The 11,455-nt window shown below is 37.4% G+C and overlaps 3 protein-coding genes across 3 annotated transcripts; all 3 read left to right on the top strand.

The window, feature by feature from the left end:
* Positions 1-225: 225 nt before the first annotated feature.
* Positions 226-2,170, top strand: LOC113735015 (endochitinase EP3-like). The gene is made up of 2 exons (XM_027261890.2): positions 226-662; positions 1,608-2,170. The coding sequence occupies exons 1-2, from the start codon at positions 254-256 to the stop codon at positions 2,018-2,020; spliced, it is 822 nt and encodes a 273-aa protein (XP_027117691.1). The 5' UTR covers positions 226-253; the 3' UTR covers positions 2,021-2,170.
* Positions 2,171-4,513: 2,343 nt separating this feature from the next.
* Positions 4,514-6,180, top strand: LOC113735902 (uncharacterized). Its single transcript, XM_072083138.1, has 2 exons — positions 4,514-6,098; positions 6,173-6,180. Exons 1-2 carry the CDS (start codon positions 4,514-4,516, stop codon positions 6,178-6,180), a joined length of 1,593 nt encoding a protein of 530 aa, XP_071939239.1.
* Positions 6,181-6,190: 10 nt separating this feature from the next.
* On the top strand, positions 6,191-6,814 carry LOC140037953 (uncharacterized). The gene has a single exon (XM_072083137.1). The coding sequence runs from the start codon at positions 6,191-6,193 to the stop codon at positions 6,812-6,814; it is 624 nt and encodes a 207-aa protein (XP_071939238.1).
* The last annotated feature ends 4,641 nt before the right edge of the window (positions 6,815-11,455 follow it).

Below are 11,455 nucleotides of genomic sequence, written 5' to 3'. Positions count from 1 at the left end.
CCATTCTAGAAACCAAGAAAGAAAGTTTCCGCTTCATTGACAATGTCAAAGTCAATACACCCGATAGAAGTCAACCATTCACGCTTTCGTCTTCTGTTCTGTTTTCTTTAATTGCTCAAATTCAATATTTTCAATAATAACAGCTGTGCATGCTTCACACAAGCTGATCAGTTTTCAGTTCTCTTCCCTATATATACCCTTTTTTCTGATACAACTTCTGCCCACAAGCTTCTCTCCTTTATCAAATCCAAAAATGAAGAGTTTTCCAACCATCATTTTCTCCATTGTAGTTCTTGTAGGAGCCTTTCCACAGCTGATTTCAAGCCAAAACTGCGGCTGTGCACCAGACTTGTGCTGCAGCAAATTCGGCTATTGCGGTACTGGCAACGACTACTGCGGCTCTGGCTGTCAATCCGGCCCTTGCACCGCTGCTCCGAGCAGTGGTAATAGTGGCGTTTCAGTTGCTGATATTGTGACGGACGCTTTCTTTAATGAGATTGCTGATCAAGCTGCTTCAAGCTGTGCTGGAAAAGGGTTCTATACTCGATCAGCTTTTCTTGAAGCTCTGAATTCGTATCCCCAGTTTGGAACCGTTGGTTCTGTTGATGATTCTAAAAGAGAGATTGCTGCTTTCTTTGCTCATGTCACTCATGAGACTGGACGTAAGTTTTGAATAACACTAGCTTGGAAATTAAATTTTGAAGATATTTTCTACTTTTTTAGTAGCTCCTGTAAATTTCTAGATAGTATATCTTGGAATCTCCTGTGCACTATTATCCAAGAATTTCTTCTTCAAAAAATAAAACTTGAATATGAAAGATTTATTACTGTTAAATAATTTATTATCTCCATATTCTTAATAATTTAAAGCTGAACAGAAGGATTATTATCTCCATATTCTTTTTTATTCTTGTAGTGGTCACTTTTATATCTACATAAGCAAGTTTTTCTGCCTTTACATTCCGAGCTTAAGGTGGTTGTATATTTTGCTGCATCTAAGAGTAGATCATGTGGCTTTGCTTAGCTTAATAAGTATTGCACATATTTGTTTCGGGTACAAGGTATTACGATTACGTTTTAAATTCATGCCTTTTCTACTTTTATCTTTTGGATTCCTTTTATCTTTTTCTTTTTTTTTTTTTTTTTTTAAGTAAAGATTGGCTCGCTCATGAGTATGACAACTGACAGATGCACATTTCCGAACTTCCAATTTACCAAGTAGAATTAACTATTTCACATAAATTTGGCCGTAAATTAGTTCAAATTTATTAGCCAAATATATTTTAGACGTCCATGATACCTTTGTAATTTTTATATCACTGTTGGTCCCTTCTTAATCTTGCTATTGCCAATTTTTATTTATCTATCGTATAACCCTATAATGTTAAATCATTCTAAAATTTTACCTCATAAAAAGAGTGTTTACTTTAAGTCTGTCCAATCCAATTTTTACAAAATGGGATAAAGTTTTTCTCACCAATTGAATTCATCAGTAAAACAATCAAATCTAAAAATTTAGAAAAAATTCCAGACCTGCTGATTTTCTTTGATTCTAACCCTTTATCAATCATTTCAATTGAGTGACAAAATTTCTTTATATTGCGCAGATTTGTGCTACATAGAAGAGATAGACGGCCCCTCCAGAGATTACTGTGATGAGAGCAACACTCAGTATCCATGTGTGCCAGGCAAGGGATATTACGGCAGGGGTCCAATACAGTTATCATGGAACTTTAACTATGGACCAGCAGGTGAAAGCATTGGATTCAATGGACTCAGCCAACCTGAAACTGTAGCTACAAATAATGTTATTTCATTCAAAACTGGCTTGTGGTATTGGATGAACCATTGTCATGATCTTATCACTTCTGGCCAGGGTTTTGGGGCTACAATTCGTGCCATTAATGGTCAGCTTGAATGTGATGGTGCAAATCCAAACACAGTTAGTGCTCGAGTTGAGTATTATACTGAATATTGTAGACAATTGGGTGTCGGGACTGGTGATAACCTCAGATGCTAGGGTATTTAATCCGAGGAAAAACAAGTTTTTGACGTGAAATAATGTTGAGGTACACAGCTGATTGGGAGGAAAAAGCAATAAATTGTTTAACTTTATTTGTTCTTTACAAGCAAAAGTTATGACTCTTGAAATCAAATAATTGATTATTTTGATCTTGGTTCGACTTAACTTGTTGGAGTGTTTTACCAACACGCATGTTCTTATTTTGATCCGTTGATAATATTTTTCGAGCTTTTGTCTTTGGTGTTTAAATCTCAAGGCATATCTTCATTAAAGTTTCCTCACATCTTTCATTTTGTGTTCATGTTCCGAGATGCTATTGGCAATTTTGGCGGTGATGTTTCGAAACAAAACAAGGGCTTATGCTCTAAAGCACCATGCAGGTGACAAAGAAAACGAAAAAACCCACAGCAAAATCAGTACTCCTAACACGGAGTTTAATCGCATATTCCACACTTTCTACCATAATCATGCAACCCAATTATACTATTAATAACATTATGACACTTGAATAAACAAAACATGATGCCACTTGGATACGACCAATAATACTGATAACCTAATAATGAAGTCTTGTTTGGTTTTCAGCTTCCTATATACAATGCTTTTGCTAACTTCTGTGAGAGGGATGCGAAATTTCTCATGAATTTGATGTGAATCATTACACAATACATAAAAGCACATATATGATACAATTATACAAATAATTAGTGAATTTCAAAATCAGTCGTACCATAGGGAAAATTTCTTTTAGTATTGACATCCGAATTGGAGTTCCTCGAAATGGTTCCGATAGAAATAAGAATTTTGAACAGTATTTTTTCACTTGGTGAAGGACACATAAAGTTTACAAGGGATAATTCCATCAACCTTGTTTTAGGGTTTTGACTTCATTTAGCTGCACCAAAGTTTTCAAACTTACTGTTACCTCTCTTGTTTTAAGGTTTCCTTAACATGTTTGTTTCATGTTATATGTTACTTGCATGCTTACCCTTGCCATATTTTAAAGAATTTGTAACCCTTTTTTATATCTCCTCTTGATAGGGCGATAATTGAATGTTTATTCGTTGGTATTTGGTCTTAATTTTGGTCACTTATTGTGCAAGACACTGGATTTCTGCCCAGATTTGGTATTTGTGTTATTTGCAGACGAGTGGTGTTAAAAAGTGAAAAAAAGAGGCAAATTCCAGAAGACTAGGCCTTCTCTGGCATGCCCACGCCAGACAACGCAGAGCTGCGTGAAAAAGATGGACCGCGGGTCCTATCCCTGGAATTACCACCTTTCTTTGGAAGCAAATTCTGAACTTACGTGGGATTAGGAAGTGTTTTCAATGAAGATTTTTGGCAGCAACTCAAAAAGGGAACTAAGGAAACAATCCTGGGGGGAAACAAATTCCAATTCAACAAGCAAAGGGAAGCTGCGGCAACACTATAAATTAAGAGACAGCAATAGATTAGAGTATCTTCGACTTGGACTTTTGTCCTTGCTTTTGCTTTATCATTGTTAGTAGCCTAGCGGCCGCATGGTTTTCACTTAGTTTTTGGTTTAGCAAGAACTTCATGAAAACTATGAATTGCTTCGTCGTTATGTGGCAAGGCTAATTTCGTTTATCTAGTTGAGGAGTAATCAAGGGCCGGAACACAAACAATTGTGAGATCGTTTTTATTATTTTAAATTCTACGTTTGTGAGTATTTAATTATTCTTTGTTTGAATTGCTTGTTATTGTTTAGATATATTGAATTAATGTGGCCAGTTGTTCAATTGTCTAAATAATATACCGCCAATTAGGATAAGGGTGCGTTTCACTTGATTATCTTAATTTAGTGGCGAACGGCACAATTTCATTGCCTCGCAAGCAGTCTAATTTGGGCCGTGGGAAAATTGTCCCGTGGGAATAATTAATCTAGTTTAAATGAACCCGCTTGTGTGTTTGTTAACTAGAATTGGGTCTCTCTAATTTCTAAAGCTGTAATTAGATTAAATCCTTCGAACGTCTCTGGGGTTGTCTATTTTACAAGAGGGTAGTTTACGAGCATCTCTGAACTACTATAAACTTAAGGAGAGATTAGGAGTTTGGCGGTTGCTAAATTGCTAGAACCAATTTATTTGCGAACGTGTGAATTATCCCTGGTATCTATGATCAATTGTGTGAACCGGTGCCGAGATTACCTCCTTAACTAGGGTGTGTCAATTAATTGTTTATTTCATTCTTGAGTTATTGCATTTATTGCGATTATTTATTTAGTAATTTTATATCATTAATTTGTTTCATCTATCTCTCTCTTCCAAAAATTCCCCAATTACCTGTGTGTGATAAATCTACCGGTTTCCTGAGGAGACGACCCTACTCACCACTATACTCATTCAATTTTGGTAGTAGGTCTAATATAAATTTTATCTTTGGTAGTTTGACAGCCACCAAATTTTGGCGCCGTTGCCGGGGAACTGGTGCTTAAGTGATTTATTGCACAGGCTACTCTAGCCTTGTTTTATGCCTCGATCTTCTCGTACAGGAAACCTCGAGTTTGACCCGGAGATCGCGAAAACTGCCAGGAGGCTAACGAAGGAGACCAAGTTGCTAAAACAACAACCTTCCGCGACCCTGCTTTCCGGAGTTGAACGAAGTTTTGACTTGGGCGACTCATCAGTTGAGCTGGAAGACGACTTCCCTGGACTAGACGAGACAATGGCAGCCCAAAGGACTTTGAGGGAGCTCGCAACCCCGAATGTTAACCAACAACCTCTGTGCATCACATACACAGATACTGAGGAAGCTTTTGAGCTAAAATCTGGATTAATTCACTTATTGCCGATTTTTCGTGGTATTGCAGGTGAGGACCTACACAAGCACTTGAAGGAATTCCATGTAGTGTGTTCCACCATGCGACCTCATGGCATTACTGAGGAACAAATCAAGTTGCTTGCATTTTCGTTTTTCTTAGCAGACAAGGCTAAGGATTGGCTTTTCTACTTGCCATCAGGGTCCATCACTATGTGGGAAGGCTTAAAACGACAATTTCTTGAGAAGTTCTTCCTCGCTTCGAGGGCAGCCAACATCCGCAAGGAGATATGTGGAATAAGGCAGGCAAATGGAGAAACCCTCAATGAATACTGGGAGCGTTTCAAACAATTGTGTGCCAGTTGCCCGCACCATCAAATTCCTGACCAACTGTTGATCCAATACTTCTACGAAGGACTTCTTCCAATGGAGAGGAGCATGGTGGATGCAGCCAGTGGAAGAGTTTTGGTTAATAAAACCCCAGATGAAGCCAAACTGCTGATTTCAAACATGGCTGAGAACTCTCAGCAGTTTGGGACCCGGTCCGAGGGCATAACTAGGAGAGTCAATAAGGTCAATCATGTTGACCTGGCACATCAGTTAATAGAGCTAACAACTTTGGTTCGACAGATGGCAATGGGGAAGGTTCAAACTGTAAAAACATGTGGGATATGTGCGGCCCCCGAACATGTAACCGACATGTGCCCAACTCTTCAGGAAGATCCATATGAGCAGGCCAATGCCATGGGAGGTATGTCTGGACCACCCCAATGGAGAAATGACCCATATGCGCCCACATACAATCCAGGGTGGTGGAACCACTCCAACTTCAGCTATGCTCAGAAACCTTCGGGATTCCAAAAACCATTTCAACAAAGACAACCAGTACAACAACCATTCACATCTGATTCAGGTATGTCCCTAGAAGACTTGGTTAAATCACTAGCTGACAGCACTTGTCAAATGCGGCAGGACCAACAAAGATTTCAACAAGAGACACGCGCAAGCATTAGGATCTTGGAGGCACAAATGTCACAACTGGCTTCTTCATTGAGCAACTTTGAGAATAGTGGAAGAAAGCTACCAGTTCAAGTGATTCCCAATCCAATGGAGAATGTGAGTACAATTACTTTGAGAAGTGGCAAAGAATTACAAGAATATCAAAATGCAGTATCTAAGCATGATCTTGAAGAGCAAGTTGAGGAAGAAACAATGAAATCTCCAACTCAATCCCTTCCAAGGAAAGAGCCCAGAGATGCACCCCCAGTAGTGGTGACGCCTCCTCCTCCATTTTCCAGTCGATATGCAAAATCTAGGAAAGAGGAGCAAGAACAAGAAGTTTTTGACATTTTTTGCAAAGTTGAGTTGAAGGACTTTGAAAAGATTTATATGGGAGAAAATGTTTCAGTGGTCCTACAACAGAAATTGCCTTGTAAACATAAGGATCCATGTATGTTTACTGTTCCTTGCAAAATAGGGAACGTTAAGATCGAAAAAGCATTGATAGATTTAGGAGTTGCAATAAATATTATGCCTCGTTCCATTTATAATTCTCTAAATCTTGGATCATTAAAAGAAACGAGTGCCATTATGCAACTTGCTGATATGTCTAATGCATATCCTGATGGGATATTGGAGGATATTCCAGTTCAAGTTGATAAATTGGTTTTTCTTGTAGATTTCTATGTGCTAGATATGGATGATGATTTTTCTGTTTCACCCCCAGTTTTGTTAGGTAGGCCATTTTTAATGACATCCAAAACAAAAATTGATGTTTATTCAGGAACCTTGACAATGGAATTTGATGGTGACATAATAAAATTCAATACTTGTAATGCCATTAAATGTTCCAATGAGGCACATTCTGTTTTTGTTATAGATGTAATTGACCCTTTCATGCAGCAAAAGTTTGAATTAAATGGTAGAAATGCGTTGAAGGTTGTAATCAATTGCAATTTTGATTCGCACAAGATGTCAAGAGTTGCAAAGAAATTTGAGTTACATCCAGATTGAGCACGTGGTATTGTCTAGCCAAAGACGTTAAAGAAAGGCGCTACTTGGGAGGCAACCCAAGATTTTCAATTTTTAGTCAATTTTTATTTTTTTATTTCATATTTTTGTGTTCAAGATCAGGTTGTTTTGGATTTCTATTGATAGAAAATCGGTATTGTAGGTCTTTGGTGTGTTTTGTGACGTTTTATTGGGATTAGAGTTTGATGAACAGAAGACTATGGGTTTCAAGGCATGCCCACGCCTTCCAACCAGTGTGAGAGAAAAAAAAAAAAAAAAGAGCCTTGCAGGTCCATTCTACTATTCAGACAGAGAATCTAGTGGCCTTTGTCGCCCACATTGGCGTTCAGTCTCCTCACCCTCCTCCTCCATAGTGCTATCGTGCCTTCATGACCTTCAGGGAAACTCCTGTTCCTTTGTTTTTACCTTTTATTTTTCTTTGCTCCATTGAGGACAATGTAGATTTCTGGTGTGGGGGGGAGTAGTTTCAGCTCTTTAGGTTTGATAGCAATATATGAAAAGAAAACACAATAAAACAAAAAAAAAGAGAGAAAAAAAAATATAGGTGATGAGTTTGGTTGGCTTCAAATTGAAAATGTCTAAAACTTGATGCTATGATGATGATTGCAATTACTCTACAAGCATGAACAGTGTTATTATGTGGTTAAATGTCTTATTTTCTTGATAATGGAATTGAATGAGGAAATTTGCAAGATTTGACTGCTAATACCCTGTTGTGAGCTGTTGAGCTAATGAGCATTGTATTGACAATTACTTCATTTCCTTTCTTTGAATGCTATCACACATGATTTGATTGTTCTAGAACTTGCTTTGTTATGCATGTCAAGATCACATCCTGGAGTTTGATGCATTAAAATGATAAGGGCACTTAGGTTCGCCATTTTTAGCTTTCTAAAGACCAACCCTAGTAAGATCTCCCCTAATTGACCATGGTTGAGCCTGGACCCTTTCTTTGTTTAAAAACTCATTTTGTCACCCCTAAACCCCTTTTGTTTAAACCCTCTTTGTTTCTACCCGTGTCAAAGGAATACCTTGATTTCAGTGCATGATAATTTCGAGTTGGGTTGACAATGGATGATTGAAGTTAGCATGTGTGTCTATATCCCCTTGTAGTTGGGCATATTTGAAACAAACAAAAAAAAGGGGGGAGAAAGAGAAGAAAAGGGGCACACCAAGAAAAAAAAAAGAAGAAAGCAAAAAAAAGAAGAAGAAAGAAGGAAAAAAAAAAAAAAGTGTTTTTGTGATCTGCTGAGATGATTGGGTGAAGTCCTTGGTTGTACTTACAGTTGCTACTTTTTGAAAAATTTATGGGTATGCTTTGGAAGGATCATTGGGATGAAAAAGAAAATTGGTATTCATGCAGTAGGTCGATGGTACTTCCTTGGGTATAATGAGTTTAAAATACCTGTTTGATCCTACCCGTGCCTAAACCCCATTACAACCCGCATCAAGACCCTTTGATTTTTGCATTAAATTTGGTTTAAGTAGTAGCGATGTGATATATTAGCAAGCATATGGTAACATCATTTTATTGTGTGGTGAGAGCGACCCTTTGTGTTTCTTGTCGGTGTGGTGAGTAATCATATACCATTCTATAAGAGAGGGTTGAGTCTTGCAATATTCTGAATTTGATAACATTGTTAGAGGAATAAGATATTTGTACTCGCATGGTGGACTGCTACATGTGTGTAACTGTGATTGTATCTCAAAGTTCTGAGATGCTTGAGGACAAGCATTGTCTTGGTGTGGAGGGATTTGATAGGGCGATAATTGAATGTTTATTCGTTGGTATTTAGTCTTAATTTTGGTCACTTATTGTGCAAGACACTGGATTTCTGCCCAGATTTGGTATTTGTGTTATTTGTAGGCGAGTGGTGTTAAAAAGTGAAAAAAAGAGGCAAATTCTAGAAGACTAGGCCTTCTCTGGCGTGCCCACGCCAGACAACACAGAGCTGCGTGAAAAAGACGGACCGCGGGTCCTATCCTTGGAATTACCACCTTTCTTTGGAAGCAAATTCTGAACTCACGTGGGATTAGGAAGCCTTTTCAATGAAGATTTTTGGCAGCAACTCAAAAAGGGAACTAAGGAAACAATCCTGGGGGGAAACAAATTCCAATTCAACAAGCAAAGGGAAGCTGCGGCAACACTATAAATTAAGAGACAGCAATAGATTAGAGTATCTTCGACTTGGACTTTTGTCCTTGCTTTTGCTTTATCATTGTTAGTAGCCTAGCGGCCGCATGGTTTTCACTTAGTTTTTGGTTTAGCAAGAACTTCATGAAAACTATGAATTGCTTCGTCGTTATGTGGCAAGGCTAATTTCGTTTATCTAGTTGAGGAGTAATCAAGGGCCGGAACACAAGCAATTGTGAGATCGTTTTTTATTATTTTAAATTCTACGTTTGTGAGTATTTAATTATTCTTTGTTTGAATTGCTTGTTATTGTTTAGATATATTGAATTAATGTGGCCAGTTGTTCAATTGTCTAAATAATATACCGCCAATTAGGATAAGGGTGTGTTTCACTTGATTGTCTTAATTTAGTGGCGAACGGCACAATTTTATTGCCTCGCAAGCAGTCTAATCTGGGCCGTGGGAATAATTAATCTAGTTTAAATGAACCCGCTTGTGTGTTTGTTAACTAGAATTGGGTCTCTCTAATTCCTAAAGCTGTAATTAGATTAAATCCTTCGAGCGTCTCTGGGGTTGTCTATTTTACAAGAGGGTAGTTTACGAGCATCTCTGAACTACTACAAACTTAAGGAGAGATTGGGAGTTTGGCGGTTGCTAAATTGCTAGAACCAATTTATTTGCGAACGTGTGAATTATCCCTGGTATCTATGATCAATTGTGTGAACCGGTGCCGAGATTATCTCCTTAATTAGGGTGTGTCAATTAATTGTTTATTTCATTCTTGAGTTATTGCATTTATTGTGATTGTTTATTTAGTAATTTTATATCATTAATTTGTTTCATCTATCTCTGTCTTCCAAAAATCCCCCAATTACCCGTGTGTGATAAATCTATCGGTTTCCTGAGGAGACGACCCTACTCACCACTATACTCATTCAGTTTTGGTAGTAGGTCTAATATAAATTTTATCTTTGGTAGTTTGACAGCCACCACCTCTTCATTCCCTTTTTTCTATTTGAAAAGTGTTTGCACAATGCGTGCGAGAAGGTAATGATGGAAGTAGCATACTTTTGAGTACTTTTTCAAAACCCTATTCTACTCACTTTAGCATACATTAAATTGTTAAGTGTATAGGTGAGTATATCTATATATTAGATGCGTGGGGGTATCCAAATTTTCGTAGATGCCGGCGGTAGGGGTTAATTAGAGGTGGCGCAGGGTGTGTGAGCTTGTACTCCTGGAGAAGGGCTGGTCCCAAACTTTGTACTTTTTTGGGGCTGCATTAATAATAGTTTGGTTTAACCAAAAAAAAAAAGTTTTCTTTTTTTTTTTTTATTGGGCAATATCATTTTGGCGTTGGATAAAAAAAAATCTATATATTTGAATCAAAAGGGTTTTACGAATGCCTTTGTTTATGAGTTATAGCTCGGAAGTATAACACTTTCACAAATCTCTTATATATAATTTGTATCGCTTTGTATAGAAAGTGTCAATGGTAAACGTACAGGTAAAATTCAGCATTTACCTTGGAAATCAATAGCTAATAGACATAAGTGTAATGTAATAATTTGAGGGGGAACTATGATGAATTTGTCATAAAACTCAAAGGAGATTTGTTAAATTATCCCAATGTCCAAATATACTACATTATTTCCCCAAAGAATGCTGATTCGCCTGAAAGATCTATAAGAAGAATGCGAAAAAAAAAAACCGAAGAAGAAGAAGACGTGGCCAGCCCAAGAGATCTCATTCTTATATTTGGCCCGTAAAGTAATATCGAAAGGTGAATGAAGGAGAACGATTGCACTTCACATAACTGGCCATACAGACCTGTTTTATTCTATCACTACTAGAACTATATCGCTTAGCATTCAGCTTCCTCAATTCACCCTTCTTCTTTTTTTTTTTTCTTTTTTTGTGCAAATGATAAACTTTTTATTGAAAACCCCATTATACAGCTTGTATAAAACTGAAGAACTCATCTCACCCTTCAACAACTGCAGTTTCACATATTCGGATTACAAGGGACAACATTAACATACCAAACTTTCTACAAAGTCTCAGGATAAGTGGCATATTTCAACTTTGCTATTGATCTGTCTTTATGGCCAATTAGTGAACTGAAACTTCGATACTTTAAAAGCTAATTGAAGATTTTGAAAATGTACTGGAATCATTAAAATATAGGCATTGCATCCGGCAGTCAAGTAGGCATTCCACATAATCCAAGAGAAGGTAAAATGGTATGAGATTAGGTAGGGTATAGAGAAGCTTATAAGAAGCTAAAGACATGATTTAATAGAGATTAGTGGCTAACATGGTCAGCAATAGTAACAAATCCACTAACATTCACTACTAATGTATGGAATGTATAGACCCTTTGACAAAGATGATGACCTCTTGAGTATGACATTTAGTAGACCGAATTGATTGCCTTGTTAGTTAATTAAATCATCATAAATTCATTACATCAACTAGGTTCATCTACA

Source organism: Coffea arabica, chromosome 3c, assembly GCF_036785885.1.
Source record: "Coffea arabica cultivar ET-39 chromosome 3c, Coffea Arabica ET-39 HiFi, whole genome shotgun sequence".
In the NCBI taxonomy this organism is placed as follows: Eukaryota; Viridiplantae; Streptophyta; class Magnoliopsida; order Gentianales; family Rubiaceae; genus Coffea; species Coffea arabica.
The sequence above is the reverse complement of the archived record's forward strand: the minus strand, read 5'-3'. Positions and strand labels throughout refer to the sequence as shown.